This window comes from Taudactylus pleione, unplaced genomic scaffold (genome assembly GCF_031769625.1).
Source record: "Taudactylus pleione unplaced genomic scaffold, aTauple2 ptg000370l, whole genome shotgun sequence".
Classification (NCBI taxonomy): Eukaryota; Metazoa; Chordata; class Amphibia; order Anura; family Myobatrachidae; genus Taudactylus; species Taudactylus pleione.
In genome coordinates this window covers 3761774-3781190 of record NW_028284771.1, presented here as the reverse complement: position 1 = coordinate 3781190, position 19417 = coordinate 3761774, and the positions used below count along the sequence as shown (strand labels likewise).

General features: G+C 43.5%; 1 protein-coding gene across 1 annotated transcript in view; it reads right to left on the bottom strand.

Moving 5' to 3' along the window:
- Window positions 1-19417, bottom strand: part of LIX1 (limb and CNS expressed 1) — a 304166-nt gene that overhangs the window by 212639 nt on the left and 72110 nt on the right. Inside the window, exon 2 of the mRNA XM_088444625.1 lies at window positions 15575-15738. Within this exon, the coding sequence (XP_088300751.1) occupies window positions 15575-15738 (164 nt within the window). The remainder of the gene's footprint in view (window positions 1-15574; window positions 15739-19417) is intronic.

The window sequence follows — 19417 nt, the reverse complement described above, 5'->3', positions numbered from 1 at the left end:
TTGGTTGCTTATGCAGTATGCTTCGGGTCATTGTCCATCTGCACTGTGAAGCGCCGTCCAATGAGTTCTGAAGTATTTGACTGAATATGAGCATATAATATTGCCCGAAACACTTCAGAATTAATTCTGCTGCTTTTGTCAGCAGTCACATCATCAATAAATACAAGGGAACCAGTTCCATTGGCAGCCATACATGCCCACGCCATGACACTACCACCACCATGCTTCACTGATGAGGTGGTATGTTTTGGATCATGAGCAGTTCCTCTCCTTCTCTTCTCTTCCCATCACTCTGGTACAAGTTGATCTTTGTCTCATCTGTCCATAGGATGTTGTTCCAGAATTGTAATGGCTTTTTTAGATGTTGTTTGGCAAACTCTAATCTGGTCTTCCTGTTTTTGTGGCTCACCAATGGTTTGCATCTTGTGGTGAACCCTCTATATTCACTCTTGTGAAGTCTTCTCTTGATTGTTGACTTTGACACATATACATCTACCTCCTGGAGAGTGTTCTTGATTTGGCCAACGGTTGTGAAGGGGTTTTTCTTCACCAGGGAAATAATTCTTCTGTCATCCACCACAGTTGTTTTCCGTGGTCTTCCGGGTCTTTTGGTGTTGCTGAGCTCTCTGGTGCGTTCTTTCTTTTTAAGAATGTTCCAAACAGTTGATTTGGCCACACCTAATGTTTTTGCTATCTCTCTGATGGGTTTGTTTTGATTTTTCAGCCTAATGATGGCTTGCTTCACTGGTAGTTACAGCTCTTTGGATCTCATATTGAGAGTTGATAGCAACTGATTCCAAATGCAAATGTCACACCTAGAATCAACTCCAGACCTTTTACCTGCTTAATTGATAATGAAATAACGAGGGAATAGCTCACACCTGTCCATGAAATAGCTTTTGAGTTGATAGTCCCATTACTTTTGGTCCCTTAAAAAGTGGGAGGCACATATTGAAACTGTTGTAATTCCTACACCGTTCACCCGATTTGGATGTAATTACCCTCAAATTAAATCTGAAAGTCTGCAGTTAAAGCACATCTTGTTTGTTTCATTTCAAAACCATTGTGGTGGTGAATAGAGGCCAAAATCTGAAAATTCTGTCAATGTCCCAATATTTATGGACCTGACTGTATGTAACTAAACACAGCAGACAGTTATGACTGGTGAAATATGGATAGCGCAAGAGATTAAAGGGGGCCTGAACAGGGCAGAACAGTTTTCCATTACCTGTATTGGTAGGTGCCTTCGCAATTGCCCTTTACAGTAAGTACCTGCACTAAGCAAGGGACACCTCTTCTCAGAGAATTCCCACAGAGAGCCGCCCCTCCATCCGCATCAATAGATGATGCGGACAGCACTAATTTCTGTCGGCATACATAATGTACATGATGTATTGAGGTCTCACTGCTGCCACAACCAGGAGCAGTTGACAGGCACAGTGCAGGAGACAAGAAGATAAGAGGGGGCTGGAGAGACGTCAAGGGGGGTTGGCTCTGGACAGGAACAGAGGGCATGAGGTGAACAGACAGGGACACAGGGGGCTGAGTTGGGGCAACAGAGGCGGGTGAACCAGTGGACAGTGGGTGGGCTGAAGAGACACAGGGGGGAGTGCCACTGGAGAGACACAGGCAGACAATGTTAGGCAAATGCAACAGGAAGGTGCTTAAGACATGCAGGACGATGGTGCTGGAGAGATGCAGGGAGGGATGGTGCTGGATAGAAGCAAGGAGGATAGTGCTGAAAAACACAGGGGGATGGCTCTGGTGAGATGCAGGGGGGATAGTGCGAGTCAGACGCAAAGGGAATGGTGCTGTAGAGACGCAGGGGGTTGACGATGTAGAGATGTAGGACGCATTACGTAGAGATGCAGGGAGGATGGTGCTGGAGAAATGCAGGGAGTTCTATACAGACACAGGCTGTATTGCACTGTAGAGATGTAGGGGGAGTGATGCTGTAGACACCCAGGGGTTTTGGTGCTGTAGAGATGTAGGGGAATAACGCTGCAGAGTTGCAGGTGGTTGGTGCTGGAAAGATATGGGTGGATGGTGTTTCTCCAAGATGTTTGATCAGGATTGTTCACATTTTGCCCTGCCACAAAACTTCTATCACTATGTATTAACTGGTTGAACCTCTGTTGTATGAAGATGACATACACTGAAGTAAAAAAATTCATGGGATAGCAGTTTGTAAAGGTAATGGTAGGTGGCGTCACTGTACTGTGACATCTTGAATATGTCCAGACCTGTAGCAGTTGTAATCTGACATCTCGTGAGTCAGTTTGAACACCGACTAGGCTGCTCATAGCAAACATTCAACATTCCTCGATCTACAGTGTAACGTGTGTACCGGTAATAACTCATGGTAGGCATTACCACCCTCCTTGGACAGTGCAGTGGTCGACAACGACATGATCAGCAGTGGCTGGCCAGAATTGTCTGTGGTAACAGACAAGCGACACTAGCGCAGAACACATTCACATTCAATGCAGGAGGTACCAGACACATATCCAGCAGGTCAGTGCAGCATTCTTTAGCTTCAATGGGAGCAGATGACCCACCGGAGTGCCCCTGTTAGCTCTATGACAATGGACACTTCGTCTCACCTGGGCTTGTGACGTCACTTAGACCCTGGAGGACTGGCTTGCGTTGTCCAAAGAGTCATGGTTCCAGTTGTTTAGGGTTGATGGGTTCGGCTGTGGAGCAGATCCTATGAGACCATGGACCCCAATTGTTAACAAGGCACCATGCAGGCTGGTGGGGGTTCCATAATGGTGTGGGGTCTATTCACGTGGCATGGGTTGGGTACGCTGGTCTGTCTGAATATTTCATTGACCGGTAACTGCTTCATTGCATTTCTTGATGACCATTTGCAACCCTTCTTGGACCATGTACCCCCACAACAATGGAATATTCCAGCAGATTGAAGCGCCGTCTCATCGGTCCCAAGTTGTCCAGAATTGGTTCAAGTAGTATTTTGGAGAGTTCTCACAAATGGTGTGGCCACCATGTTCACCCAACATGAACCCAATCAAGCATTCATGGGACATGGTGTAGAGGTCCATTTGCTCCCAAGATCCTGCACCTACAAATATCAGGTAGCTGTAGGAAGCTATCCAGGCGGCATGGGTCAACATCTCTCAAGAGGAGTTCCACCACCTCTCTAGGACCACTTCATGCCCCGCATGGTGACTGTTTTTTATGTAAAATGAACCTAACACTGTACGAGGCTCTGTATGTGTAACTTTTACATTTCTGTATAAGAGATTCCACTTAACTGCATACATTTCATACTAGCTGGGGTACCTGGCATTGCACGTGTTGAAGACTGGACCCTGAAGTACACCTGCAGCCTTATTAATTTACATTGTCCTTGCCTATAACCCCATTCCATTGATCCTGAAAAGGACCCACTGTTTGCTAACATGCATTCAAACAGTGGTGTAACTATCATGGGTGCAAGGGGTGTGGCTGCTATGGTGCCTGAGCTGCCCCTGTGGCCCGTCGCTCTGCCTGCCACCAGTCATGCACTCAAGGTGGGAAAATCCAGTCAGGGCCGCCGAGGGGGGGCCAAGTGTCAGTGGAGTTGATTTGTTGCCGGCCCACCAGCTGATTACAGCTGGCACACTGGCAAGCAGATATGGAGAGACAGTGACCAGTGGCGCGAGGCAATTAATGCAGTATCAGCAGCGGCATTTTCTGATTGGCTGCCAGTCCGCAAACTCCAATTGACCCCAGATTAAAATTGCACCAGCGCGGTCTGTCGTTTGCCATAGCACCAGCTGTGATTAGCTGGCAGCCTGGCACCAAATACACACCTACTGGCTGCTGATGGCACACAGGGGGAGGCAAGAGGCTGCTGCAGAGACACGGGGAGGTGAGTTGCTGGGGGGGCATAATGTGTAAAGGTCACTACTATTGTGTGGAATAATGTGTTATATGGGGCACTACTACTATGTGACATAATCTGTAAAGAGCATTACTGTGTGGTATAATGTGTAAGGGACACTACTACTGCGTGGTATAAGGGGTACTACTGTGTGACATAGCCTGAATGGACTCTGTGTGGGAGCAAATGAAAGTGTTTTTTACCTTTTAAGATCTTGCTATGTTGCCCACAGAGTTCTAGTTACGCCCTTGCATGCAAACACAGAGGATTGAGTAATATATATGTTCACTTTAAAAAGGGCTAACTCTGGATTTAATATGAACTTGCATGAGTCATACAGTTTGACACTTGCTCAGACTGAGGTTAAACAAATACTTTTGTAGCCTTCACACAGGTTTTTGACAGACTGCCAATTTCCACTTAAGCCAACCCTGGAACCTGTGTAATTTAAGTGTGTCCCCATTTTTAGGGATTGTGTGACAGTGTGTGGCCCTGACAAAGTTCAAACCTAGGCAAAAGCCTAATCCTGGTCACACTACACCACCATGCCAAATTTGGTGGAGCTAGGTCCAAAACTCTGGTCGTGCATAAAGGACAAACAAAGACTGACACGCTTTCTTGCTTATTATTTAGATATATACTCAGGAGCAGTTTGGGCCACCGGAAAAGTTTCCTCTGGGCCAGTTCCATGCTCCCCTCTGCTGGGCTGGCTGACACTGGCTGTCGGCCGGGCCGATTTATAATTTCGCCAGTGCTGGCTGCCGTGCGTCCAGGATTTGCGTTCCACTGTGGAACACAAACTAAGTTGTCATCGGTTCCGGCACGCTGGTGCGGGGGCATGGCTAGGCAGGTGGACAAACTTTTTATTTAACTGCTGCAGAGGTTCCTGGTAGCAGTATCAAAGCAGGAGCATTAAACTGTGTAGCAGCAGTAACAAGATCAGAACAGGACTCTGCCAGATGAGTGGATGAGTGATATCGTGCTAACAGGTCAGTAGGAGTGTGCGTGAAGGTTTGGACGAGACAGGGTATGCAAAACATGGTCACTACCAAGGCGAGTGTGAAGGTGTTGGATGGGAGATGGTATGCGGAATATTGTCACTACCAAGCAGGGACATGCAGTCAGGGTAGACAGGGGAGGCAGAGCCTCTCCTGTTATACTCCCTCCCCCATCATAGCCTCTCCTGTCATTCTCCAGATTTTTGCTATAAAAATTGTGTTTTATATATGTGTACCTCTCCAGCCATTAACTTCACAAATCACTGCAACCAAGGTGTGTGAGTGTGAAGGTTGTGGAGGGGAGGGGTTATGCAGAAGATGGACACTACTATGAGAGTGTGTGTGTGTGTGTGTGTGTGTGTGTGTGTGTGTGTGTGTGTGTGTGTGTGTGTGTGTGTAGGGGGGAGGAGATTGTCACCTCCTGGATATGAGCACTACCAGAAATGTGTGGCAACCTCAGTCATCATGCTCTCCCTATGTGCCGGTCACATTATTATGTTAGTCTTTCTGTCACCAACCTGTATGTAATGTGTACCTGTCTCTCTGGTCCCACATGTGAGCTTCTCTGCGTCCCCCCTTTGTGTGAATGTCTCCCCATCCTATATGTTCCCCTTCTTTTTCTCCCATCTGCTCCCACAACCCACTGTCCAATTGCCACATATTCTTTTTCCTGCGAGGGCCAATGTAATTGTTTTTTGGGGGCTTTTTTCTGTAGGGGCTACTGTGTTTTTTCCTTTGTAGGAGCCAATATGTGTGTTTGTTTTTTCCTTTGTGTTTTGCTTTTTCCTGTCCAGGGCCAATGTATGCCTTTTCCTATTGGGGTCAATGTGTTTTTTTTTTCTTCCCATCATGCATCCTAATGATGTTCGTATAAAGTTCCAAACTGTACACTGAATTGTACATTGTTATTCTATTAGAGGGTCAGTTACTTTGTGGAGCAGGACCACTGATAAACATTGTTTCTTGGTTTGCTTCTATAGAAACTACACCAACATTTGCCTAATGGTTAGCAAGGCAACTGTGGTGTCTGGCCACACCCCCTCTGGTGGATGACCACACCCTTTAAGCATAGGCCGCTGCATCTCCCGGTGGGCCCTCTGGGCCTGATTCAGAGCCGGACGCTATTTGCGCTCGCTCGTTCAGAAAAAGGGACCGGCTATTTAAATAGAGCGCTCGCTCTTTGCGGTCTGTTGACGCCTCTATGTCTGAACGAGCGAACGAAACATGCGCTCGCTATTTTTGTTAAAACGCCCCCTGGTCGCTCGCATCCTACGTAATCTCCGCTATTTATTAGATTAATCGAGTACATCGAAAGGCGTCTGAACTGCTCGCAGTGCTTGTGGTTGGATTTTCCGACCGCAATCATGCGAACAGTTCAGGCTAAGAAACAACCAAGTGACGTGGTCAATGACGCTGTTTTGTTAATTATGCACACCCTTAAAACGCCCGTTTTGACCTTTTGGCGCGCCTGCGTTCGGATCTCCACTCCCCGTTTTCAAGCACCTTCCCCTGTTACCACCCACAAACGCCTCATTCTGTCACTCAAATTAGCAGGCATTCACTATTTTGCGAGCACACAATTTCCGACCGCAATGACTGGTTCGCGCATGCGTATTACAACCCATACGCATGCGCAGTTGTGCGAACATCGCTCGGAGCGAACGAGCGGCCGCTTACGAGCGGCTCTGAATCAGGCCCTCAGTCTGACACTGAACCCCACCCCCTCAATAGAGCCTCATCTTGTGTTAGGTGAGGAAACCTGTATGTGCCCTTCCAAGCTATCTCTGTAGCCACTATCCCTCCCTCCTCCATCTACAACTATAAAGATGGAACACACACCAGGCAGATGAAAACCATTATGTTACAGCATTACACTTTTTCCAAAACTAAATCTACTAAGATGCTCAGCTAGTGCTTCTTGGGTCAATAAAGAAGTCTCCTCGGTAGCAGATGTATCACAGACAACACTACAGATTGTTTTCTTATACCATTGGACTTGAGTACACTGGAAACCATGTAATTTCTTGATCCAGGAATGGTTATTAGTTACCCTCAAACACTGCAGTGTTACCACAGCCCTTGAATGAATAAACTCGTCAAATTTGAAATTACACAGCTGGTTATTTTAAAGTGTTCTCCAACTCTGCAGCAATATATAATTTCTAATTAGAAATCATAATTCCATTGTGGGCACAAATGTTACAATCAAATGTCAACATATAACCAATATAAACTAATCAGATTATAATTGTCATTTTACTAATAAGATACTTCATAGCAACCAATCATATAAATTATTTTTGTTTTCCAAATGTTAAGTTATTGCTTAGAACTGGGTGTTTTGCTTGCACATAATGTAGAATGAGGTTACACAATGGACCGTTACAGCTCTCACTCTTAATTAACAAAGTGTATTATTATAGGACAATGCAAGAATGCATAGATTAAAAAAGACAATACAAGAATGCATAGATAAAAAAAGAAATGGCACACAAATCAGAATGGAATACACAAACAGTAATAATAATAATAATAATAATAATAATAATAATAATAATAATAATAATAATAATATTATTATTATTATTATTATTATAAGAATAATATTGTTGAACTCCGCAATGAAATGAAACATCTAGTGAGAGTTTGCTTCTCAGCATGTTTAAGCCAGAAATTGTAAACGGAAATAATATTAAAACAAAACAATGATTTTTGTTTTATATCTCTGGTTTAAAAAAATGGAGTAGCTCTGGAATGCAATAACCGCTGTTTAGCAAATATTTTAGGATTTAGATTTGGCACTTTTACAGTGAATGGAAGACTTGTGTTTATGTACATACATAAGAGTCAAAAAGATCAAACTGTTGAATTCAACACAGTAAAAGTTCTTTCAAAAACAGTTTAGTCAGCAACACAGCAAACTGTCTGGATCAGGCAAATTAAAGCAAATGACAGGTTTTCCTGCACTGTACCATACAGGTATCGGGAGTTTTCTGTGTTGCTAAGCCAAGCCTGGTGCCCTATCTAATATGCAGAGGAGAGAAACTGCCACTGTCCTACAAAACTATTACCAAAAGCTGTACCTGTCTGTTGCACCCTCTACACCCTATTAGAGCCTTTTGGACAACTTCAGTCCACCTGTTCTCTTTTAAGGCCAGGGAAGTTACACCTGTCTATCTCTATGGAAGAGAAAGAATTAGCCATTTCCTTGTTTCCAAATAACAGGACATCCTGCCTAGATGACAATCCAATACTTTTGCTCAAAAAGCAACACTCCTCCTTTATACCTAAATTGTATCAATCCTTTGAACAAGTGCATTAAGATTTATTTTTTTTTACCACCATATTTGAGAAATTACTTACAGTAGCACCCATACAAGGCTAAGACCCATTGCCTCCAGAATTCTACTGTCTGCTAATAAATTACAGACATTCCTAACTTAGCGACCTACTTGTTTAGCGACTGTTCGGACTTACGACCGGCGGTCCGACCAGCTAACTGTGACTTTAAGTGATAAAAAACAAATAAAAAGACAGACTCAGCCGCGAGAGGGGGCCCTGGCTGTGGCACGGAACACACAAGACACCTTGCCTCCCATGAGGGAATGGATGGACGGGATGTGGCGCGCTCTTTGAGGAGGTGGAGTACACACAGGCACATGTCACCCTCAGCCTGGGTCCCGCCGCTTCCCGGCCACTGTACTTCCTCGCTTAATGACCGATTCGTTTAACGACCAAGTCGTAGGAACGTAACTCGGTCGTTAAGTAAGGAATGTCTGTATATAAAGATATGAGCTGAAATTCTGACCCTGCTTCTTAAATTGTACTCCAAGCACTTTCAACAAAAAGTATGGGGCCCCTAATTCAATATCTATTTAATATCTGTAACTATGACATGCCACTAAGTTACTGGTGCTTTTAGTGCCAGTGTTCATGAATGCTCCCACAAAACATTCCTCCAGAGAGCTGGATCTCACAAATTACTATCCTCCACATATCCACACTTTTCTGGGAAAGATGTCAGAGGAAAGTCGGTTGCACACACTGAAGACTGAACGGGAGGTTGAAACGAGCACTCTTAAGCTGTGACTGACAGTCGGGGCTGACCGTCCCGACTGAGCTATCAATTTGGTGACCTGTACACACATACTTAACAATTAGCCGCTTGATATTTCAGGCCACACATCACAACTGGGCAGGCCACCTAGTTGTGATCCCAGTGTCTGCAGTTCCTGTGGCCAGTGTATGGGTCAGTCGACAGGTTGCTTGTACACACAGGAAGATGAACTGATCTATCTGCAAGATATATCAGCATCGGATGTGCTACAGGGCCAAACTGATATTTCTGCAAATAACAGTGTTCACAGACATATGGTCTATACATATGGACAGATGCGCTTAGCGATGTCGTTCAGCGGCTGTAATTTGAGGACATTTTTTTTTAACCCCAAACATGACATGTAATTATTGGACTAATTAACCAATTAACTGAAGAATTCTTTTTCCAAAAACCGCTTCAAAATTGTCAGTTTAATTTATTATTGAATTAGGTCAAGAACATAATTTTAAACTTATCCATCACTATTTTATTTTAAATTTTTTTTTTTTTTTTTTTAAACACAGTATACCATAAAAATAGCAATTTTTATGCTATACTGTAGTGATGGCCATTGACAGCTGAACCATCGAAGGTTCAACCATCATTAGAAGCCATCAATTGTTTAGCGATTGGTCGAGATCTGTGTAGACCACAACTGCCGATGTTTCCTAAACATCGATTGAGGGTTGCCATCGATGGTGCAACATTGATGGCCACCAGCAATGGTAAACCACTTGTTTTCAGTTAGACCATCGATGGTTTGCAAACCATCGTTGGTCGGTTGCCATCCCTAATCAGAGGCTCTGCGATATAGATATATATATACATACATACATACATACATACACATATGTATGTATGTATATATATATATATATAGATATATATATATATATATATATATATACACATATACATACACACACACACGCATATATATATATACACATACATTATATATATATATATATATATATATACATACACATATATATATATATATATACATACACACACACATATATTATATATATATATATACATATACACACATATATATATTATATATATATGTATATATATATATATATATATATATATATATAGACATTATACATATCTATTGTGACCCTTATCATAACGGGCATCATGGGGGAGGAGGAGGAGCTGAGGCCAAGGAGGGAATGTGTGGGGCGCTGCTGGGCTGCCTGGGTACATAGAAGAAGCAGCAGCCAGAGTCGTGGCTGCTGCTTCCTGTACATTGTAGTTCCAGAGCCACAGTGGGAGGGTGTCCCGCTAGTGGCCCGGATCCATAGCAGCAGCGGCGGCTACCAGAGTCGCTGCTACTGCTCCTCCACCAAACAGCACTGTAGTGCCGGAGCCGCAGTGGGAGGGTCTCCCGCTGGCGTCCAGGATACAGAGCAGCAGCGGCGGCTGCCAGAGCCGCGGCTGCTGGGGCCAGCTGCCTGATCACTGCTGGAGATAGTGATCAGGTCACAGCAACAGCTGCGGCTACACGAGCCGTGGCTGCTGCAATGGCAGTGTGCTGGGAGGGGGTTGCCGACAGTGCCCGATCACTGTGGCCAGCAGTGATCAGGAAATGCGGAAGAGGACCCTCGGATGTAGGCGGCTGCGGGAAGATTAGCTTCCCACAGCCGCCTAGTGGGCATTTCTGACTGGTCGTATCAGATACGACCATGTCAGTGAAAGCCCAGCCTGGTGTGGTCGTATCTGATACGACCGTGCCAGGCAAGTGGCTAAGCTAATTGGAAACTTCCAAATGCCTAATTAGTCATTACAGGGGGGTTCAAGTGGTTCAGCACAGTGTCCCGACATTTTAACCTTAAAATAAAGATTTTCCTTTCCATCTCTCACCCTCAGGGAGGTGCGAGTGGAGAGTTGCTAATTCAATCCGACTCGTTCAGTGCGAGTTGCCAATTGGATTGTAAAATTAATTCGCTATGCAAATTCGAAGTGAAAATAGCACCTCGCAATTCACACCTTATAGGATTGACCTCTATATGTATGGGAGTCTTTCCTCTCTGCTGACACGACAGAAATAGATCTTTATTGGTGATATTTTCCATTCCTACTCCTGTAGGAGTTTCACCCTGAGTATTATTTTGCTATCTCAATCTCAGCAGTGCCTTCACCCAAGCTATACCTCCCTTAATAGATACCTAGGGCTTGCTTGGGTAAACCCTAATTATCACAGTAATTTTCCCTAGTGGTAACTGATATGCACTAAAATAAAACATTATTACAATATATATCATCTATATTAACTGAAACAAGTTGTAAATAAAAAAAAACTTTTTAATTTTCAGATACCCTTTTCTTCGGATCTCCACAAACACTTCTTTCAAAGGTAAGTTTTAGTAGTAACAATAAGCTGTATCATAGTACATTGAACACTATTAAAAGTATCCATTAAAAGTCCACATTTGTTATTACAATTTGTTATATGACAAATACACTAATTACTCCTTTACACTTTAGTAGTTAACCTTCTCCCTATGGACTCTATTTATTAACATTATTTTTACTAAAATAAAGTCACAAAGGGTGTGTTCACATCCTTTTCACATTATTTTAGTTTAACCTAAAGGGCAATTGGAGTAGCATTTGTAAAATTCTACTCCAAGCCCTAATTATCACATTTTTTAGTAAGCAGATCACATTTCCCATAATTGTAATAGGAAATGCGATCTGCCTGACATTTACTAAAAATAAAATGTGAAAAATTACCGAGGGAAGCCCTGTGATAATAACGCCACCTGGAGATGGAGTTATCCAGGGTCTCCCCCAGTTCCCCGACTCCTGCTCTGATCTACAGGCAGAGCAGAGCCGGGAGCCGAGCTCCAGTGTTCAGCTGTATGGTCTAAATAGACCACAAGCTGATCACTGCTAAAAAAAACTAAATAAAGGGAAAAAAAAACAGGGAATTAAAAAAAAAAAAAAACTTAACTGAGTCCAGGGCTGGTGATTGGTGTTCTGGTGATGTCCTCCTGTGCTCCGGTCTGCTGGTCTCCCGGGTCCTGCACTGCTGGTCAGCTTCTGCATAGAACAGCTGACCGGGTCACAGAGCAGGATGGGAGACCAGCTGAGCGGAAACCTGGAGAGAGGAAATCACCATAGCAGCGATGACCGGAGGTGAGTGAAATTAAGGGGGCGGGGTGTAGCTGCGGCCGGTAGGCGCATGCGCGGCACCTTGTTACCATATTTTTTCCAAAAAATACAGTGATAAGGCTGCAGAGGGGATTCGCAGGGACAGAGGTTTATCGCAAGAAATGCAAATTCAGTCGGAAATATCACAATACAATCTGCATTCTAAATGCGGATTGTAGTAAATAGGTCCCATATGACTTCAATAAAATACATTTTTAAATAAGGATAAAATCCTTAGTACTAGCTTAACTCATTGTGTGAAAATTGAAAATTGCCTTGCCAGAAAATCTAAGAACAGTTTGAAAGTCATCAATTCTATTGAATTATTAGAACTTCAACTAACCTCTTATAACTCTAGCCAGTAGTTACATATATAATTCAATATCTAAACTCAGTATGTAACAAGGTGACCTTCACTCCTTTATTTCCACTATTCCAACCTTTTCCCCTCACATTAAACTGGTACTAGTAATCTTAATTTAAACTTTTCTAATAATAGATTATGCTGGGTGACAATCATATAAATAAACCATCACTGTGATACCATAGATTATCGCTGCTGCACATGTAGGGTCCCAGAAGTCTGCAGCAGGATCTTTATAGCTGATGATGCTCCAGTTTGGTAGCTAAGATAAGTTTAGTAGGATGGCCACTCGCTATGTGTATAGGGCTGCTGGCTGAGTGGCAGGCAGAGAAAAATGCTTCGCAGAGGGCCCAGCCTGCCTTTGCTCGAAGGCCCCTAGAATCGCCAGGCCCTGGGCAGGTGCCCAGTGTGCCCATACATGAAGACGCTACTGGTGCAGTGGATAGTTTTTGCCAATAAAAACTGGAGCATGAACGTTTTACAGTCATACAGTAACTGCATGATTCATTACGAAGAAATCTGGTGACTATGGATAAGCTCTCAATGGACTCTCTATTCTCACACATGTAAGTGTACAATCCAAACTAACTGCGATGTACTGCTTTGTAATCAACACTTGGTCAAAATGTTTATGTCCTGCATCTATAATTCAAGTGTACTGAGGAAAGGAAATACAGGGTTGCGGGAGGGAATTCCTTTTTTTCCCCACAATTTTCAGCATTTGAATTGGTACAGTATAAACTCTTCAACACGTGTGCTGAAAGGGGCAAATGATGTTTGGTGACCACATTGAATGAGGATATGTATAATGATTTTGGGATGGTAATGATTTGAACCAATTTTCTTAAGAACCCTCTCTGACATTATACCCTCCGGCCAGCAACCCCTAGAGATAACCCCTGCTGCAAGAGGACCCCGCGCTGAGGACCCGGACTACCTGGATATTGCCACTGTCACTAGAGCCAGGTTAACAGGAAGCTTGCTGCACCGCAGAGGACGTCGTCATCAGGATGGACCCGCTGTGGGCGCTGGGAGAAGTGGACTCCTGCACAGAGGATGCAGAGGTGGCCAGTGGACCTGAAGAGAAAACCCCCACAGAAGATCCAGGAGCAGCGCAGGCAGCTTGTGGGAACCCCCAAATACTGACCCCAGTGTGTTAACTCTGAACCAGCTGTCTGGCCTGAAGAAAGAGGACTCCTGGTCCAGCCGGTGATGGCGAGACACCATGATTATTACTACCTCTTTGTAGCTGGTGGAGGGGTTGGCTAGCAGACTTGGGGAAGGAAGGGAAGGTAAACCCTCTTAGTGCTTGTTGTGTGGCAGGGTCAGAGTTGAAGGACCCCATTAGAGGTTTTCCACTTAGTGTGATCAGTCAAGTTACCAGGTCAGTGTGGGGTGGTATTGGTGGCTGTAAGAGATTTATGTCTGCCCAGTGATTTATGGTGAGGGCGGAACTTGTAGATATTAGGCCGCAGCAGGAGTCTCACTCTAGCCCTGCCCTTGGGCCTAGTGGGTATTGATAGCGGTTACATCATTATTTTAGGTTGGGCTGCAGGTGGTATTTAGTGATGTAACTTAATTTGAGGCAGTAGAGCTGTACAGGATAATATTTTGTGTCCCAGTGCTGTTTACTTGGATCTCCTCCATTTTTGTGCTGACAGCTTTTGATTTAACTTCCCTGAGACTTACTGTATCTTCATAACCTAGACTTGTAAAACTGCATATGTGTTTTCCATTGAATCTTCATGTCATGTTTTAAAGCAGAGCTAACTACTTCAGTAAAGGTTTTATATTTAAATGCTTAACTTTTTGTGTTATGCTGAGATTCATTGTAATGGTTTCAAGTGAATAATTATTGTAAATGCAAGTTTAGGCTAATGGGTAATGCACAAAAGTGTATGCTAATCCCTATTTTCTCACTAATGCTGGAGTGTATTTGCATAAATCCGCAAAAGTGTATGTTAATCCCTATTTTCTCACTAATGCTGAAGTGTGTATGCTTAAAGCCGCAAAAGTGTATGCTAATCCCTATTTTCTATGAAAAAGGGCCCTAGACTGCACACCCTAAATATATATAACGGGAGGTGCTACCTGTTGAGACTATTATTGCAGACACAAAAAGAAAAATTACAAGTGCACAACTCCAACATTACTAAATATTATATATATATATCTCAATAACATTTTGCAATAAATGAATAAATAAATAGAGGTTTTAGCATATGGGCCTACCCAATTTGTCCAGGTAACCTCTAAGAGTAGGTCCCTAACATACTGCAGTTAAAATCCAGAGTGCAGGACACCCCAAAAACCAGCCCAGCTGAGCCACCCCAGGGCATCGCCCTAATGAGAAAGGTGAAGTGTAAAGAGTGTTAGATAGATAGGAGCAGCTGCTGCATATATTAGAAGAACGGTGAAAAATAGAGGTGTGAAAATATTACATATATAATAAACAAACAATAAAGGTGCTAAAAGTGCAAAAAAGGAAAATTGTGTTATAATGCAATTCCTATTTTCTCTCTAATGCTGGACTGTTTGCTTAAAGCCGCAAAGGTGTATGCAAATCCCTATTTTCTTACTAATGCTGGGCTGTGTTTGCGTAAAGCTAAAAAGTGTATGCTAATCCCTATTCTCTCTCTAATGCTGGACTGTGTTTGATAAAGCTAAAGCCGCAAAAGTGTTTGCAAATCCCTATTTTTTTTCTGTAATGCTACATGGTATTTGATATTACCAGAAGTGTAGTATCTTTGCTGAAACTAGTTGTTTTAAGAAATGGTTATTGTGTCGCAATGTACTAGACGTAGAGTTGTTATGTGTCAATTGTTTTCTCGCATAATAAAATTGCGCTGTACCCTTATAAATATGTTTCTGTCATTGTGTCTGTTAAAAAGGGAAACACATATTTTACATTGCTTGCCTCTCTGATATATTTGTACCTGGTCCCTAGTAAAAATGGGACATTACAATTATTATAACCAAATGAAGTACATATCTGATACCCTTCCCATAGAGAAAGTAAGTACTGATATATCACAGTGATACAAAACAATTCATCTCACCTGAAAGTTTCCAAAACAACTTCCTCCAGGTAAGGTGACGTAGCAGACAAATGGTGGATCAGGGGACGGTACTGACTCATAAGCCACCAAGCTTTCACTTGGGAAGATCGCCTTTCTCTTCTCTTTTTTCTCCCAAAATTCTTGAAGTAAGGCAACTACATTCACTGGATGAACGACATAAGGTAAGGCAGGTGTTATATAGTAACAAAATGATGTAAGTCACGATTTATTAAATTGTTTTATTTAGTAAATGAAAAAGTAGGACAGATACGGGCAAATCTAGGCAAACAGTATGGAGACGCTACAGATCCCAGAATCCCCTTAAATTTATCTTGTACTCAATCATGCTATTCAATTGACACTAAGGGGCAGATGTATCATAATTTGAGAGATATACTGGGTACACACTTTGCCGACCCAGTGGCCAACCATCCGATTTGGGAAGCTATATACACTCACCAATCGTCTGATTGATATGACTGGACAGACCTCACAACTGGACGGGCATTTAAATGTGCCTGCCCAGTTGTAAAGTCAATGTTGTTATCTGGTCTTGCAGCCAAAGTATGGGTCAGTCGGTAGGTCGCCCGTATGCACAGGCAATATATATATATATCCAAATTCAGCCCGGCACTCCCCTCCAATATCCGCAGACAGCTTGCTCCTGGTGCCCTCCACTGGGGTACTAATCCCCCACAATATAGAAATAAAGAACTGGCGGCACTCAGGAGACTTTTGTAGAAATAGTGCAAAACTTTGTGCTTTTAATCGATTAAAAGCACAAAGTTTTGCACTATTTCTACAAAAGTCTCCTGAGTGCCGCCAGTTCTATATATATATATATATATATATATATATATATATATATATATATATATATATATATACACACACACACACACACACACACACACACATATATATACACATAAATGCACACACACATGCATATATGTACACACACACACACACACACAAGCATTGGCAGTGCTGCAGGGCCAACCTGAGATGTCTGTGAATGACGTCATTCACAGACATATCATCTGTACACACTGACAGATGTAGTTAGCGATATGTTGTTCATTGGCTGTACAAATGACATATTGCATAGTGTGTACCCAGTTATACATTGAAGAGGTTGAACATAGTAACCAATTAGCTTTAACTGTCATTATATAGACTGTGCTAGATATATTTTAGGTAGAAGCCAATTGGTTGGTTTGGTCAACTTCACTTTATCGCTCGTAGGTTTGATACATTTGCCCTTGGGAGTTAGGCATGGCCATTCATAAGGGAGATCTGGCAGTGAATCAGATGAGTAAGCTGCACTCTTATTCGCTGCCATATTGTAACTGTTCTAGTGGGGATTTTAGACTCAGAGAGAGATATAACCAAAGTCTCATCTCGACACGTAAGGTGCCCACACACATATACCGATGTCCTCACGATACGATTTTATGGCCAATTTCCTCATGAACTTTCACGGGAGCTCCCTTGCCGTCGTGATCACGATTTGGAGTTAAAAATGTCCAATCTGACTAAAGATCTATCTTGCAGCCAATGCATTGTATCCCAGATTGGCTAATCTGCCCTGCAGCACGGCAGATCAGAAGATGCGATATACGACGAGCGGGGACGCGCATCGGCATCGTGCTCGTGAGTATAAACTCACGATTTGTACTTTTTTTACCCGATTCGTCGTCACGATTCGTCGAAATCGGCCAAATCGTGTAAAATGTCGCTGTGTGTGTGGGCACCTTAAGTTTTGCTGTCTGGAAGCCCCCTCACCACAACAAAACGTAAGTAAGCAACCATAGGGAAGAAGTGTGTTACTATGGGAAGGAGGGGAGGGGAGGGATGTGCCACAGTACAGTGATACGGATGAAATGTGTTACTATGGGAGGAATGCACCACAGGGCAGCGATAGGGAAGAATTATTTTACTATTGTTGCGAGATAATGTGCTACAGAACAGCAATAGGGAAGAATAGTGTTACAATGGGGTAGAATGTGTCACAGGGCACTATAGGGAAGAATAGTGTTACAATGGGGGAGAATGTGTCACAGGGCACTATAGGGAAGAAGTGTGTTACAATGGGGGAGAATGTGTCACAGGGCACTATAGGGAAGAATAGTGTTACAATGGGGGAGAATGTGTCACAGGGCACTATAGGGAAGAATAGTGTTACAATGGGGGAGAATGTGTCACAGGGCACTATAGGGAAGAATAGTGTTACAATTGGGGAGAATGCGCCACAGGGCACTATAGGGAAGAATAGTGTTACAATGGGGGAGAATGTGTCACAGGGCACTATAGGGAAGAATAGTGTTACAATGGGGGAGAATGTGTCACAGGGCACTATAGGGAAGAAGTGTGTTACAATGGGGGAGAATGTGTCACAGGGCACTATAGGGAAGAAGTGTGTTACAATTGGGGAGAATGTGTCACAGGGCACTATAGGGAAGAAGTGTGTTACAATTGGGGAGAATGCGTCACAGGGCACTATAGGGAAGAAGTGTGTTACAATGGGGGAGAATGCGCCACAGAGCACTATAGGGAAGAAGTGTGTTACAATGGGGGAGAATGCGTCACAGGGCACTATAGGGAAGAATAGTGTTACAATGGGGGAGAATGTGTCACAGGGCACTATAGGGAAGAATAGTGTTACAATGGGGGAGAATGTGTCACAGGGCACTATAGGGAAGAATAGTGTTACAATTGGGGAGAATGCGCCACAGGGCACTATAGGGAAGAATAGTGTTACAATGGGGGAGAATGTGTCACAGGGCACTATAGGGAAGAATAGTGTTACAATGGGGGAGAATGTGTCACAGGGCACTATAGGGAAGAAGTATGTTACAATGGGGGAGAATGTGTCACAGGGCACTATAGGGAAGAAGTGTGTTACAATTGGGGAGAATGTGTCACAGGGCACTATAGTGAAGAAGTGTGTTACAATTGGGGAGAATGTGTCACAAGGCACTATAGGGAAGAAGTGTGTTACAATTGGGGAGAATGTGTCACAGGGCACTATAGGGAAGAAGTATGTTACAATGGGGGAGAATGTGTCACAGGGCACTATAGGGAAGAAGTGTGTTACAATTGGGGAGAATGTGTCACACGGCACTATAGGGAAGAAGTGTGTTACAATGGGGGAGAATGTGTCACAGGGCACTATAGGGAAGAAGTGTGTTACAATTGGGGAGAATGTGTCACAGGGCACTATAGGGAAGAAGTGTGTTACAATGGGGGAGAATGTGTCACAGGGCACTATAGGGAAGAAGTGTGTTACAATTGGGGAGAATGTGTCACAGGGCACTATAGGGAAGAAGTATGTTACAATGGGGGAGAATGTGTCACAGGGCACTATAGGGAAGAATAGTGTTACAATGGGGGAGAATGTGTCACAGGGCACTATAGGGAAGAAGTGCGTTACAATTGGGGAGAATGTGTCACAGGGCACTATAGGGAAGAAGTGTGTTAGTATGGGGAGGGAAATATGCAACACAGCAGCGATAGTGAAGAAATATGCTACTATATAGGGGATTATGCCACAGGGCATTGATGGGAATTAAGGCCCTGATTCAGAGCCGGACGCTCTGACCAGAGCGCTCGCTCTGAATCAGGGCCCTCCTCCATTAAAATAGAGCGTCCTCCTGGACGCTCGTATAGCTGTGGGTCACCACCCACAGCATATACGAGCGTCCAACAAGATGGTCGCGATGGTCTTGACCATCGCACTTGCGAGTGAAACCCTGTGGTCGGGTTTCTCAACCACAAGCCCTGGAGTGATTTTGGCTCTATCAGAGCCAAAATCACTCCCACTGACATCACTAGTGATGT